The following is a 15,559-nucleotide window of genomic DNA, read 5'->3' on the forward strand; positions in this document are numbered from 1 at the left end:
AGTGAGGTGGAGCGGGGTAGGGTGGGGTGGCAGGCCTGCTGCATTGTGGGTAGTTGTTCTTACCTTCACAAAGGATAAGCTGACATTAGTGAGACCAGCTGCCTACAAGCCTGGTGTTAATTGCTTTTCTCATCAAACAGAGAAAAGTTTATCACTCTAGGAAGTTAGAGATGTGGGTACCTAATAAAGCAAGGACTGAGTTTGTGATCTTTTTTTATGAATGCCCCTGGGCCTCATCAGGAGCTTTTCCCTAGACCAGAAAAAAAAGTCTGAAACCATGTGAGTGGAGAGAGTTATACGGGCAATAGCACCTGCATTTTTTGTCTCAGATTTTTCTTGTCATAAAGGACTGTATCCCCACCATCCTGTTGACACCAGCCAGCACTGTCATTCCCACCTATTGCTCATAGTAAACCAACTGGTCTAGCATTGGTCCCAGAATTGTAGATTCAGAGTCAAGCTTGGTTCAGCCACCACTTTCCTACATGCTTTGGGCCAATAATGTAACCTCCCAGTTCTCTCCACTAAAAATGAGAGGGTTCCATTAGTTCAGTGACTTTTTTTTTTTTCCTCTAGAGAGACGAAGGCTCCACAGGGCAACCTTCAGAGAACCCCAGGACAGAAAAAGTCTTTACCTCTGCTACATCTAGGGTGGATCTTCTTTTGGTTTCTTTTGGTTTGTTTTCCACTCTGGGGTCCTTATAAAAGGTAATCTCTAAAAGGATTCCATTTCTGAAGTATGTGGAAAGCCATTATTCTAGGTGATGTATAGTTGTCACATTTATTTGATAAATCCCCCCCCAACTTTTTTAACTGTGACCCAGGTTACAGAAATGGTCAGACATAGTCTAGGCAATGTGGTGAGAATGAAGTCTTGGCCCTGCCCTCAGAGGGCTGGTCTAGTGGAGAGAAGAGGTTACAGTTTTGTGAGAGATCCAGGTGTTTGTGTCAGACTTTGTAGGGGAAAAGGACTCGTCTGATTAAGGGCACAGACTGAATCACTGAGAGACTTCAGTGAAGGGGTGTCCTTTGAAGTGGGTCTTTCAGGGTGAAGATGTTGGGAGGGGTGGGAATGACATTTGAGGCAGGTGGAAACACTGCAGGCACAAGGGCACTAAGCATCATTCCCCTGGCAAGCTGGGAAGAGTGGGGGTGGAGGGTATTGGGGATGCTGGCATCTGCCCTTCTGTCTCTAATGCCAGATGAGAGGGAGTACCCTCTGTCCATCTCCCTGTCTTATATATTCACTCCTAATGATTCAGTTAGTGACTGTAATAGCTGTTGCCACCTATGGAGCCTCCTTTGTACCAGGGTGATAAAACAAGAGGTTCCAAAAACCATCATGTATCTGCACAAGCTCAGAGAGCTAGGAAACAACAGAGCTGGACTTGAGCACGGAGCACGTGATTCCCAATCTACATCATCACTACAGCGCGCTGCCATCTAGGATCCTTTTTTCCTCACAGCTTCATATGGTGTCCGCAGAAAAACAACCTCCAACTCAGACACTCGAAAACACTTCCCAAGGACATGTCTTTAAAGAATACTTTGATGCCTTAAACTGAGGTGATACTTTTTGTTTGTTATGGTACTAGAGATTGAACCCAGCCTTCACACTGAGTACATCCTCAGCCCTATTTATTGCTTTACTTACTTATTTTTTTTAGATTTTGAGACAAGGTCTCTGTATGTTGCACAGGCTAAGCTTGAACTTGCGATCCTCCTCCCTCAGCCTCCCAGAGTCCTGGGATTGCAGGAACACACCACCACCCACAGCTTGGGGTGATATCTTTAAAAAGCTATTGTTGATCTGAAGTGAGTAACATGAGCCCCTGGGTATAATATGTGTCTAAGTGACCAGGCATCTGTCTTCTCCTCTAGGACTTCCCTCCTAACCACGGCTCTGACCATGAATAGCACATTATGTTGTTCTCTCTTTCCACAGGCATGCGTGTGTCATTCGTGGTCAAGTGATGACATCAGATGGGACCCCTCTGGTCGGTGTGAACATCAGTTTCGTCAATAACCCTCTCTTTGGATACACAGTCAGCAGGCAAGATGGCAGGTATGGGCCAGAAAGAATGAAGGTTCTTGGGATCTTGGATCTTGCCATAGCTGCTGCTAGATTGACGACATGGAAAGAAGATGGCACTTGAAACCAGAAGGCCTGAATTCAAATGCCAGCTCTGTGGTTCACAAGTTGTATGACCTTGTCTAAGTCTGGACTACATCCATTTAGCTATAGATATGCAATCTCTTCTCATTTGGATCTCAGAGAAAGCATAGGGTACCTTTCCCAAGTTACCCTGCCCCATGACTTATAGGAAACACTGTCACGCAGACTATTTTCTGCAGGCTGGATGGCTTTAGAAATCTCAGCCATTCATAGGTCACTGAAGCAGTTTGGGTAGTAACTGAATCCTGAACCTTTAATTCTTCTGAGAATCATCAGTAGAGTGAAGTACAGTGGTGATTTGGCTCACGAACTTCATTCTCTCCAAGATTCTAGTAGTAAACCAAACTGGACAAGAACTGAATCAAATTTCCCCATAAGGTCAACATTGAATTTGACTCGGTGTCCATCCAATTCAGTTTGCAGCCAGAATCCTGGAAAGAATTAAGTTTATGAACCAAGGTACCACTGTACCCTACCACTGAGCTATATCCCCAGCCCATAATAGGTGTTCAATAAATCTTAGTTCCCTGTCCCACTTGGATTCATTGCTGTATTTCAAGGTCTGGCACACAGTAAGTAATGAATATCAGTTTATTAAAAGTACAAATTATCAAATAATAAGGAGATGGCGATAGGGTACAGTGGTACCTTGGTTCACAAACTTAATTCTTTCCAGGATTCTGGCTGCAAACTGAATTGGATGGACACCGAGTCAAATTCAAGTGCAGGCAGTGAGAGTATTTGGAGAGAAAGGAAGGAATAGAAAGGAAGTGGAATATTTAGGCTGTTGGCACTGACAAGTCCTCTATTTTTAATAAAATCAGGTAGTGGCAGTCCATCTGGCTAAGTGTGGGTACATAAGGTTGATTTTTTTTTTCAGTCTGTGTTAGAAATTACACTCCAGCCTGATTGATTTTAGCACCTCTTTAATCCAATATCAGATGTGAACATGTCCCGGCCGAGGTGATAATGAAGTAGAGGCTCGTCTGTTTGTAGACATGTGTGCCTTCTAGACGGGGTTGGCAAGCTCCGCATGGGGAGCCCCAGGCTCTGTGTGAATGGGAGGACCCAGCTGAAAGAGACTGGTAGCTGTACCCCAAGGCAAACCTGGCCAGACCTCATGGGCACACATTCTGGCCCAGGAGGTGCCTCAGTGCAGATGCCCACTAGAGCACAAAAGAATCTCCTCTGTTAAGCTGTCCTCCCCACTTGGGGCTGCCTGGTTTATGCAAATGGAGGCATAAACATCCTAGGCAGCAGGTGTTCCAACTACATTATTACCTGCTGGGAAACAGTCCTCAGAAAGAGACTTCTAGGACTGCTCTTGTCGTGAAACTTGCCTGTCATTCATGAATGATGGCAAATTGTCCATCCTTACACCCCACTGAGCTTGGTTAGAATAGGTCTATGAGACACATCAGAGCCTGGTGTAAGTGTGGCTTCCCTTAGGAGAAGCTCACTCTCTTACACTTCTAGGCCTTGACTCTTGTTTCTGCCACTACTACAGTCTCTGCTGCCATGAGAGCATGGAGGTCACTGGGAGAGATGTTTCCTCCATCTGCCTCCAAAGTTATGGCAGAATAGCCAGAAGGACTGTCATATAGAGCTTGTGTTTCAGCTCATTTCTTACCATATGCATTGTGCGGTTCACATTTTCTTCTCAAAGTAGACACTGTACACAAGGGAAAGTTGTCACTTGTTCCCATATGTCTGAAACTCCATTTGTTACCTGTGAACAGGGACCATGTTGACTCTCTCCCTCTACCCTTCCTTGACCCTTCTCTCTATGCTAGGAGAAAACATAAGGCTAGAGATATAGTCTGAGATAGAAATATATGCATTGTGAGCCCAGGGCCTGTGTCTGACTGGTCTGTGTAACCCTTGCTTTCCAAATAGACACCGTGACATCACCCCAGCTCCTACACACACAGACACATGCACACACGTGCACACAACACTGAAATAACAGGCTTGAAGTCTTAATAGGAGCTCATAAACAAAAAACAGTAACAGAGAAGTTAGCCAAAGAGCTCATTAAAAGTCAGAAAACAGAAGTCAGGAAGAAAAACTGAAAGAATAGCAGACAAGAGAAACAGTTCAGGTTCACTGAATTGAAAAATGGGATTAGATAGAGCATGACCCCCAGGGAATGTGTGGGGCCCTGTGCTTTTCCCATCCATCACCCATCCAGTTACTAACCTTGCCAAGTGATTATGATTGTCAGCTTCATTTTACAGATGAGGAAATTGAGGTTTGAAAGGCACTGGAAGTCACCTATGGAGTAAGTAGCTATGTTCCAACAAGCTCTAAACTGTTTGGGCTTCCTTTGAAAACTCAGCCTTCCTTTTGGGGTCAGATTCACATTCAAATCCACAACAAGGTTTGCCTGCCAGATGAGCAGGCCTGGCCCTGGCCCATACGCTCAGCTCTTGGCAAGACCAGCTGCCCCAGCCTGCTCCCGGCCTTGAGAGTATGTCTTTTCATGTTTGCCTTCTCTCCCTCCCCACACTCGGCCTCCAATACAGGGAGCTTGTGAGTCTGGCCAGAATTCTGTTTGATAGTTTAAAATGTTCTGTCAAAGCACAGATGCTATTAGTTCTGTGACAGAAAAGTGGTTCTCTGAGTGTTTTCCCAGAACTGTAGATATTGTTAACTCTTGATCCAAAATAAATACCTGCCCTGGTGTTTCCCTTCATTAAAGGATGGTGGCACCTGGCTTCTTCTTCCCAAGTGGCAAAGGAAGGGCCGAATGAGGAGCAGGCCCAGTGGGTAAGAAGTTCCTAAAGAGGACAGAAGAGTTGTCTTTAGAGCTGGTGCACCTAAATCTGGGGAGTACCATCTAACAAGAGCCGGATTTGGCACCAGGATAGGACAGTTGGATATAAAATCCTTGTAGCCTCTAAAGAGAGGAAGAACAAGCTGGAGCAGTGGGCTTAGTCCCCCAGAGTGGATTCATCAGGGTGAAGGTGAGATCCTGCTCTAGGGTCTCTCAAATCAGTTGCACAGGCAAACACTGCACGGGCTTACAGCACCAACACAACTAAGAAAGGATTTTGAATATTCAGCAGACAGTAAGTTCAGAAGTAGTTGGCAGTGTCACTCATGCATTCATTCTATTAATTTTTAACCATCAAGCACTCGGCTTGGCCCTCGATTGCCAGGAGAATCAATGTCCCTGGCCCAAGAGCTAATGAGCAGTTTCAGGATAATGTAACATGGGCTTCAAAAACAGGACTGGACATGCTGTGTGGAAGTTGGGGTGGGGACCAGAATCCTGGCTGGGTAAGGCTGTGTGGAGGAGATGACGTTTGAATGGTTCAAAAAAAACAAGATAAGAACAGACGTTAGACATGTATCTTAAAAGGACTTTGTCCAAAGAGCCATGACAGCCAAGGGTGGCAGATGCACAGGACCACCGTCTCTAGGTCTTAAAGCAGTGATGCAGGGCAGAAGAAAGAGACCAGTCTGAGGTCATTTCAGCAGGTACAGCCAGGCTCAATGAATAAGGACCTAGAAGAAGGGGGACCCAGGTACAATTCTCAAAATTTTTTTTTCAATTTTTTGTAAAAAGATCTGGAGCTATACCTAGCCAAAGATGGGCCAGTGTTCCCATGGATACAGCAAGATCCTTGTACCAGAAGTGAGCGAGTTGGAGCTAAACAGTCTCTAGATGGGGATTCTGTTGAAAGGACTAGAGCCTCATATTGGGAGCGGGGCTCTGTCAAATGACTGATGGGTTCCCCTCCAATGGTTCAGCAGTTACTGGATTTTATGCAACGTTTTATGTCTTAATGGGAGAAAGGACAGAAAATTCTAGTCTGAGATCTTGCTGCATGCTAAACATGGGTCCTTAGACACAGCCATCCAGTCTACTTGGCTAAGCAGACCTGGCTTACAGGATTAGTGGGTGTCCTTGGTTTATGCCTGGGCTTCCTTTCCGTTTGTCCATGACCTGAGCTCACTAGCCTCTGAGCCTGTGGCTATGGAACCATGGATCAGGCTCCCTTGGGAGCTGGGCACCATCAGAAACATTGAGGTATATAAATGTGACTCATTTTCCTTGGATTTTCAACAATAAAGTATCCGTGCCAAGGTCTGGGAGAGCAAGTGCCTTGCTAGGTTTGTCTGCAGGTGATGGGAGTTAATGAGCCGCCGGCATTTTTCTGGCTGGGTCTTATTTGGGTGCAGGATATTTTCGGGGTGGTATGGACCATGCATCTAAAAAAGTGTACCTTGATTTAGTACAATTGTCTTATGTGTCTTATATGTTTTTTGGCTTGTTGGTCTGGCTGTTAATCTGTGTTTATGATCATTAACTTGATAAAGACTTACAAAAGAAATAAATGTGATGCTAGCAAAAAAGAAAAAATGTTAAGAAGAAAAAAACAGGGGTGGAGAGGAAGGGGAGAAAAAAAATAATTGAAACGTGTTACCTATTTGTACCAGTTCCCCACAGTGAATGTAATCATTATGTACTGCAAACATGTACTAACAAAAAATATTTTATTAAGCAAAAAAAGAGATAGTTGCAGGAGTGAAACAAGGAAGATTCTGCCTGTAATGTCCCCTGCAAGTCTAGAATAAAAGAGGCCCCGGGTGGGGGGAATCATCTAGGCTGGGGAAGGGCCTGGGGACACAGGCCTGTTAGGTGTGGTAGCAGAGACAGAACCAGGCCTCGGATGCCCTCCGCCCCCAGAGCTCTGTGAGCAGAGGCCAGGCTGCAGGCCCTCAGCCTGTCACAGTGATCTCATCTCACCTGGGTGCTTGATGCTCTGTCATCTGGCTCCCCTTCCCTCATAAGATACTGTACTGTACTGTGCCATACAGGATCTAATTGTGCTGTCTCTAAACAACTCAGCTATTTTGTAATTGCAAAGGTCTTTGTTGAGTAATCATCTTAATAAGAGCCAGAATTGCAGTAGTTACAGAATCTGAGTCAATTAAAAACAATCCACTCGAACCTTTGCATTTGACAGACAAGAAAATTGAGGATCAGAAATGCTAAGTGATTTACTTAAGACCACACTGTAGTTAATGACAGAATCAAGATTGGGCTTAAGATTCCTAACCCCCAGGTCAGAGCATTCTCTGCTTTTTTTACGGCGACTTTACCAGGCTTTAGCTCTGACACAGTTTAGACGCCAGTTGTACCAGGAGGAGAGCAGCCAGGTCCTCAGCTCTCCTGTGCCCTGGAAAATGACTGTTGCAGTGATTAATTTGGCTTCAGTAAATTCTCTATGGTGAATCACTTGACAGCAACAGATGCTTTCTGGAATCACTGTCCCTGTCTGCGGGCACAGTTGCGTCTCTAGGTCAGTGATGGCGAACATTTTAGAGACTGAGTGCCAGTCTACAACCCAAAACCCACCTACTTGTCACAAAGTGCCAACACTGCAATTAAACTTGAATACTGAAGTTTTAGTTTAGAAAAAATAATTCTACATTGACATCTTTAATCTTAAAAGGAAAACACAGTAACACACGTGCCACAGGTTCACCACCCCTGCTCTAGGTGTTGGAGTCTCTCTCACCACGGGCTCAAAGGTTTTGTGTAATTTTCTCTCCTTTCTGTCTCTTCCTCATCATCGTCCTGCTTTCTCTGCAACTCCCCGCTCCCACAGCTTTGACTTGGTCACAAATGGTGGCATCTCCATCATCCTGAGGTTCGAGCGGGCACCTTTCATCACCCAGGAGCACACCCTCTGGCTACCCTGGAATCGTTTCTTTGTCATGGAAACCATTGTCATGAGGCATGAGGAGAATGAGATTCCTAGCTGTGACCTTAGCAACTTCGCTCGCCCTAACCCGGTCGTGTCTCCATCCCCACTGACATCCTTCGCCAGCTCCTGTACAGAGAAAGGTCCTATCGTGCCAGAAATTCAGGTACCTAACTGCATTTTGCCATGCTTTTATTTCATTTGAGGGGGTGGTGTAGGATCTCAGAAAGAATAGAAAAAGGAAAGCTCCCTGTTATGGCCCACCTCGCAGAATCCTGCTACCAAGTCCTACAGCAGGCATGGTGTCCGGACATGAGGGCCCCTGTCCTATGTGCTGAAAACACATGAGGCTGGTTGACCTACCTGGTGCACTCAGGCTTATAGTTAGTTCCCCCTCCCTCTACGCTGCCATTTAGCTCACTTCTGCTCTCTTTTTCTGCAGCTTCCAGGGTGTTCCGTCTCCCGGTATTTCTGTTTAAAGTATTAATAATAATAGGTTCTACCAAGAGGAATAAGCCGCAGGATCCCAAATAGTGAACATTATAATAAAGATTAAATGAGAAAAATGCATATGAGGTACTTAGCACTATGTCAGACACCTAGTAAGTGCTCAATATATTTTAACTATTGTTATTGTTATTATTATTAAAATTATTTAACACACGCTGCCTTCATGCCAATTAAGAATTACTTTGACTCAAATCTATATACTCAAGTGTTTTACTTAATTATCATTAAAGGGAAATAATTAGGAAAGATGCTTTGTAATCTGATGGAAATCAAGATAAAGTCTTTGCTTAACAAAGCCCTACCAAGTTGCATGTTCTCTGGCGTCCCCAACCTGATTTCTAAGGGCAGAAAGGAAGGGCTGGGGAAGGGGTGAGGTGGCAGAGCAGGAGCTCCTGTCATCTCCCCTGCCTAATGAGAACTTGGGCGATGTGCATGGTAATGGATTGCCCGGGTGCTGGCAGAGCAGAGTTTATACATTTATGTGTGTGTATTTCACGCTTGGCTGAGCAAACACATCTCTCTGCGTGTGCCCTGTTGCATGGCTTCCAACACTAGCCCACAAGAAGGAAATACAACCATTTCAAAATTCTTATTACACTCACAGGTTGAAAGCACACTCCTTTTCAGAGATTCAGCTCCTAGCTCCTGTCTGAATGACCAGGCTGACCTTTCTTATGAAATGGTTGTCAGTGGAGACAGAACTTGCTGGAGAGAACTAATTTGTTACTCAACCCTGCCTTAGCTCCAGCTAGACATTTTCCCCCAAGAGCAGGGACTTTGGAACAAATGAGGTTCAAGGTCACACCCTCTTTACAATGCTCCCAGAGCTGGCTGGGTGCCTATAGGTCTAGCTGGGGTACAAACTTTCCTTATTGTTAGACTCCAAAAACACACAAAAACAAATACTTGGGTTTTCCCAGGTCTATCATTGTCTAGCCTTTCCAAGTGATGGGAAATCAGAATCATGAAGGAAAATATTCATATGAGCATCAGGATAGCACCTGAGCCCTGCCTGTGGTTCACCACAGGGTACAGCCTGCATCTCCTAGAATTTGTAATCTGATTGTGGAACACAGCCTTGGTTTTAGCCCAATCACCAGAACTTCCTATTTCAGGAGAGCAGGATTAGGTGGTGGTTCACGCCCTTCTATGGAATGGACAGAAGGAAAAAGGCCCACTTCCTCTGTAAACAAGGGTAAAATAATCGTTGTCCCTTGAATGGGGAGTTAGACTCAATTAACTTAATGGTCCCTTCTTGAAAGAGAACCCAGAGCACCAAGCTCATGACAGTTTCTGTGGTTGCCACTTGCCTGATCATCTGGCTGTCATCAGCTCTCTCTGTCTTGGGTCTGAGCCCACCATACCACGCAGATAAAGCACTGCCTTCCCCACCACTCTGTTCATCTGACAGGGCCCTTGAGTGGGGACCTGAGACTCGGCACAGAAACTCCATGCTGCCATTTGGCCTCTGAGCTGAGTAGGGCCATTAGAGCAGGTCTTTGCCAGGCTGTGATGTCAGCTCTGCCTGATAACTGGTTTGGCCAACTTTGCGTAGTCTCTGTTTACTTCCCTAGAAAGAATGGCTACTGGAGACAGATCTTCCTTTAGGAAAGGTTCGAGAGCGAAGCCATCCTTCTTCTCAGGCAGCTGTCCTCATTAGTTGGAGAGAAAAGAACCTCTTCCTAGCAGCCCCTGCTTCCAGCACTGCCAGCACCTGCAGCACCGCTGTCTTAGTAGCATCAACGTGTCAGGCACTTCTCAAGCGTAACTTCCCTCCATGCTGTGCTCATCCTGTGAGGAAATGGACACAGAGGTTCCCTGAGTTTTTTTGTTTTTTTTTTTTTAGAACAACACAGTTAGTGAATCAGAGCCTGCATTCTGCTAAGTATCCGATATGCATTATCCTGTGCATTCCTGCCAGTTGCATGGAAGAGTGGGTATATCATGCCTGTTACACAGAAGGGGAACCCAGGGCTCACTGAGGCAAGGTGGCCTGTGCTGGGCTACACCACATAAGTGTTGGCTCCAAACCAAAGTCTACTGATTTGTTTTCCTTTTCCCTAAGTTCCTTTTCTCCTTTCTCATCCTTTGTTCCCCTCCCTCCTCATCATCTTCTTCATCCCCCTCTGTTTTTATTCCTCTTCTCCACCTTACCTCCTCCCCTCTGCTGTCTTCTGCCTCCTGAAAACACAGAGTCTTGTGGCTGTGGCCATCTCCCGTCCCCTGGTTGACTCAGTGACCATTCCTTGGGGTCTGTCTCTGCTCCAGGCTCTGCAGGAGGAAATTGCCATCTCGGGCTGCAAGATAAGACTGAGCTACCTGAGCAGCCGCACACCAGGCTACAAGTCCGTCCTGAGGATCAGCCTCACCCACCCTACAATCCCCTTCAACCTCATGAAGGTCCACCTCATGGTGGCGGTTGAGGGCCGCCTCTTCCGAAAGTGGTTTGCTGCGGCACCAGAACTATCCTATTATTTCATCTGGGACAAGACAGATGTCTACAACCAGAAGGTGTTTGGGCTCTCTGAAGCCTTCGGTAAGCCTCCTCCCCACAGAAAACAGTGCTATCCTCAGAGAACGAGTACCTGGGGGAGGGAGATCTTTCCACCTCTCTGGCTACATCATAACCCCCTTTCTCATGTCAGATCAAAAACACCTCAAGCTTAACTGGCCTGTAAGACCTCTTAATGGCCTTCTGGAACATAAAAGAATGGATGGAAAGACCTGAATGTGGGAAATTTTACCATTAAAAATGGCTACACCACCAAATGGCCCTCAGAAAATACCATGGTAGTATGTGATGGGCTAAGAGATTTAAATGCCATAAAGGTAGAATCTAGGGATGTTGCCTGGCCATGCCACAGCCATCCTGCCTGACCGTACACGTTAAAATAGAGGAGCTGAAAATCCAGGCTTCTTTCATTTTTGCAAGGTACAGGAGCTAAAACACTCCCTTCATCCAAAATGCATTTTAGGCCTCATGATCTTATTTCCAGGCAGAGAAGTTACCTCTGTTGTTATTGCTGTCCTTGGTAGAGATGAAGCGGAAGCTGGGTATAGCTTCCCCTGCCCCACTGAGACCTTGGGTTTCCGAACCTGGCTGAACTCCTTTCAACTTCCGGAGCAGAGCATGTCCCTGCAGGGTGCAGAGTGGGCATTAGCAGTCTTGACCCCTGCAGGGAGAATACACCAACAACTTAATAGTAACAGCCCAGCAAATCTCTTCTCATCTCAAACCCTACTCCAGTGCCATTTCCTTTGCAGGCAAAGGCGGAATGAGGGAGCAGAGAAGTAAAGCTGTTTTTAGGAAGAAAGGAAGGAGGGAAAGAGGCAAAAGGCAAAGTGTGGGGAGGAAATAAGAGCCTGACCCTTGAGTGCCTCCTGTGGGCAAGGTGCTCCCTCATATACTTGTATCTCAGTGAATCCTTACAACCACCTCGTATGGCATCATTATACCTAAATTCTGCATGAGGAAGCTAAGGCCCAGAGAAGTCCCAAGGTTGCACAGCTCAGAACTACCTCATCTTTACAGTAGGGTGCATCCTCCTCCTTTTCCTGATGGCACACCTCAGACACAGACGCTATCCCTCACTGTTCACAGTCCTGCAGAATGCGTCACAGCTGTAAGCGAAAGTGTTTTGACTTCTACAGGTGAAATGAATGTATTTAGTGCTCACCAGCCAGTTAAAAGGGGAAGGGTCTACACAGTGAAGTCTCAGGGCTGAGCTCACCAGTGACCAGGAGGAGGCACAGTGACTGCTAGCAGGACTCAGGTCATGGGGAAGAGGGCACGGTCACATCTTCCCGCCCACTCCCCTCTTGCTGTAGATGCTCAAACATGTTTTACAAGAAACTAAGATTTCTACCTGGGAACCAGAACCAGTTGAATACCGACACAGCATTGCTGAAACTTAGAACCATTTTTATTTTTAAAGACCAATTGTATATTATTGTGAAAAGTTAAACGTACTAAATGCATTTAGTACAGCTGTTTACTCCTCTCTCAAACATGTCATAGGATATTGCCCAATGCAAAATAATCCCTCCATCCCGAGATACGAGAAGCAAGGTGGCATGCCTGTCTCTCCTAATCACCCTCCCAAGGTGAGAGCCTGCCCTGTGTAGCCTTCCTCCCAGGGATCTTCCGGGGAGCTGGTTTTATGAAACAAGAGAAACCAGGCCCTTTTCAAGCTTTGAAAACTCAAAGCACATCCAGCTTTAAAAGCACCCCATGTAGGGCCGGGGATATAGCTCAGTGGCACAGTGCCAGGCTGGCAAGCACAAGGTCCTGAATTCAGTTCCCAGTACCAAAAAAGTACCCCATGTATTCATTACAAATGAAATGTGTTTTATTTTTCTTTACAAAAGCAATCTTACATTCATTCATAAAAATTTGAGAAAAGGAAAAAAGTCATGTGATCCTATAACAAACACAACTCTTTGCTAGTACTTTAAGTTGCTTTCTATTTTTCATCTGGAAATTTGGGGGCTTTTGTGTGTTTTGTTTTACTTAGCACAGATAAGTTACTGAAAATAACCAGTCTTTTCAACTGAATATTAGTGCGTAAGCACTTCCTGTCTCACCACACGGCCTTCACAACCATAATTTCCAGTGGCTGCATTGGACATGGTTAGGTTTACTTAGCTTCTCATCTTTTTGAGCCTTTGATTAATTCTAATTTCCCACTACTACAAATAATGCTATAGTGACGACTTTCGTGCATAAAATATTTCACATATTAAAGATTACTTCCCTGGAATTGATTCACCTGAATTTTTTTAAAGTATTCAGTACATTTGTTTAACTTTTCACAATAATGGTCATTTGTTCTTCAAAACAAAAAATTTTAAGGCTTAGCAAAGCTGTGTTAGTATTTCACAGTATTCTGGTTCCCAGGTAGATATAGGATCCTGTTTTCCTGTTCTGCCCAAGACAAGCAGAGGGCCTCCCATGCAAAGGGCCAAGGAAGAGGCTTTGTTCATCTGTATATCTTGTTCCTCTTACTCTGGACAGTTTCCGTGGGTTATGAATACGAGTCCTGCCCAGATCTGATTCTGTGGGAAAAAAGAACAGCAGTGCTGCAGGGTTATGAAATCGATGCATCCAAGCTTGGAGGGTGGAGCCTGGACAAGCATCATGCCCTCAACATCCAAAGTGGTGAGTAGAATAACGGAATTCCTTCAGCCAGGTTGGGGTGGAATGTGGTGTTCTATCTGCTGATCCTCCAGACCAAAAAATGCACACTTTAAATAAGATGAGCTCCTATGTTCTCAGCCAGTCAGAAGCCTGACAACAAATATTACCTGGGTATGTGCCCTGACCCTGTCACCATCCTAGGCACTGGTGATGCAGAAATGAGAGGCCTCAAGACTTTATGTGGGCAGAGATAAATTCTCTCCAGGCAATTTCAGTACATGCCATAAGCCATGAGAAAGGTGCAGGATAAACAGAGACTTAAGAGGCACCTTGCTCCAGTATCTTAGTTCATCAAGGTGTCCCTAGGGGCAGAGGGATCTTAGAGGACTACAGGATTAGCCTTGTGTACCAAGGAAGGGGGTCATTCTAGCAGAGAGCCCAGCATACATCAAAGTGCTGTAGCAAGGAAGAAGAGTAACTGGAGAGAAGGTCCATCCCAATTTTAGTAGAGAATGAGATGAAGGGAATTGTGGCCAAAGCCAACGCTGGGACTTGAGCAGTGGGAGCCCAGGGTAAGCAGATTAGGACTTTGGACTGCATCCAGAGGCCTCTGAGAGCTTGAAAGCATGCAAGTACCACAGTCACATCTGTACTTCTGACCGTGTTCCAGCATGGGGCAACTAAACATGATAATGATGTCACATGTCTCCTGGCTAATCTAAAAGGCAGTGCATGTCTGTTAAAGCCACAGCAGGTTTTGGGAGGAAGTTGACAAATTAATTATAAAATTTATGATAAAATAAAGATTTTTAAGTAGGTAAGGCAGTCTTGAAAGTAAGAACCCAGAAAATGGAATCACCAGATATTATACTAAATTAGAAAACCTCAAAATCTAAAATTATGTGGTGCTGGCACAGAGACAGAGAACTAAATTCCATGGGTCAGAGCAAGGAGTTTAGGAACTGACCTGTGAGCAGTATTTAAAACCAGGTGTGGCCCCAAGTATCAGAAAAGCCAAATTACAGAATTGCAAACTGGTTAGAGTTGCTAACTCGCTCACCTACAAGCCAGGTGGCAGATAGAGCAGGGCTGCAAGGTCGGAAGCCAGTCTCCTCCTCGCTCCTTGGTACACTCAGGTGTTCTTCACCCCAGCATAGCCCAAGGTGATCACTTTAGTTCTAGCCCTTACATCCACTTTCCAACCAGCAAGGAAGAAAAGGACAAGCAAGCCCTTCCCATTACAGATCCCCCTTCCCTGAGCAGCTGCCCACACCACTGCAACTTACATGGCATTGGCCAGGATGTAGTCACGGATGGAGCTGCCCCCAGGGATATGGGGGTGGAGGGGTGAGACTGTAAGCTGTTCCAGGTGGCTGTTCCAGGTAGCTGTTCCAGCTAGCTGTTCCAGCTAGATGTCAGGAGTTCTATAGCTACAGATGAAGGAAAGGGTATATGGGAGAGGTATCTGGGGGTAACTGGGAATTTCTGTGGCATACCACATAAAAAATAGGTACTTGGTACATGGTAGATGTAGCATCACATTTCAGTGGAGAATGGGTGGGTGCTTTAAAAATCGACACAGGAAGTGGTTGGCTCAATATGTAGGCAAAAAATTACACTGAATCCCCACTTCACACCACATACAAAGTAAATTTAAATATTTTATAAACATCTAAATGTAAAAGAGAGCAATTCAAAATTAATGGACAAAAATATAGAAGAATAGCCTTTAAAATCTCAGGAAAGGATTTTCAAAGACCTAAAAAAATTACAAAGTTTAAAGTAGAATTGATTGGACATAAAAAACTAAAGATAGGGGCTGGGGATTTAGCTCAGCGGCAAAGCGCCTGCCTGGCAAGCGCAAGGTCGTGAGTTCGGTTCCCGGTACCAGAGAAAAACCAGAAAAAAAAAAAAATTAAAGAAGTTCATTGAATAAAGGACAGCTTTTGCAAAGCTAAAAAGTGATAGCTTGAAGGAAGATGTTTGTGATCTAAAAAAGCCAAAACCCACACAAGCTTC

General features: G+C 45.2%; 1 protein-coding gene across 8 annotated transcripts in view; it reads left to right on the forward strand.

Moving 5' to 3' along the window:
- The window catches only part of Tenm4 (teneurin transmembrane protein 4), a 715,396-nt gene that overhangs the window by 643,377 nt on the left and 56,460 nt on the right, over positions 1-15,559 (forward strand). For all 8 annotated transcript variants that reach the window (XM_013511959.1, XM_013511956.1, XM_013511957.1 and 5 more), the window contains 4 exons: positions 1,946-2,065; positions 7,798-8,059; positions 10,672-10,939; positions 13,418-13,561. In XM_013511959.1, coding sequence (XP_013367413.1) covers positions 1,946-2,065; positions 7,798-8,059; positions 10,672-10,939; positions 13,418-13,561 — 794 coding nt within the window. The remainder of the gene's footprint in view (positions 1-1,945; positions 2,066-7,797; positions 8,060-10,671; positions 10,940-13,417; positions 13,562-15,559) is intronic.

Source organism: Chinchilla lanigera, unplaced genomic scaffold (assembly GCF_000276665.1).
Source record: "Chinchilla lanigera isolate Chin_1 unplaced genomic scaffold, ChiLan1.0 scaffold00013, whole genome shotgun sequence".
In the NCBI taxonomy this organism is placed as follows: Eukaryota; Metazoa; Chordata; class Mammalia; order Rodentia; family Chinchillidae; genus Chinchilla; species Chinchilla lanigera.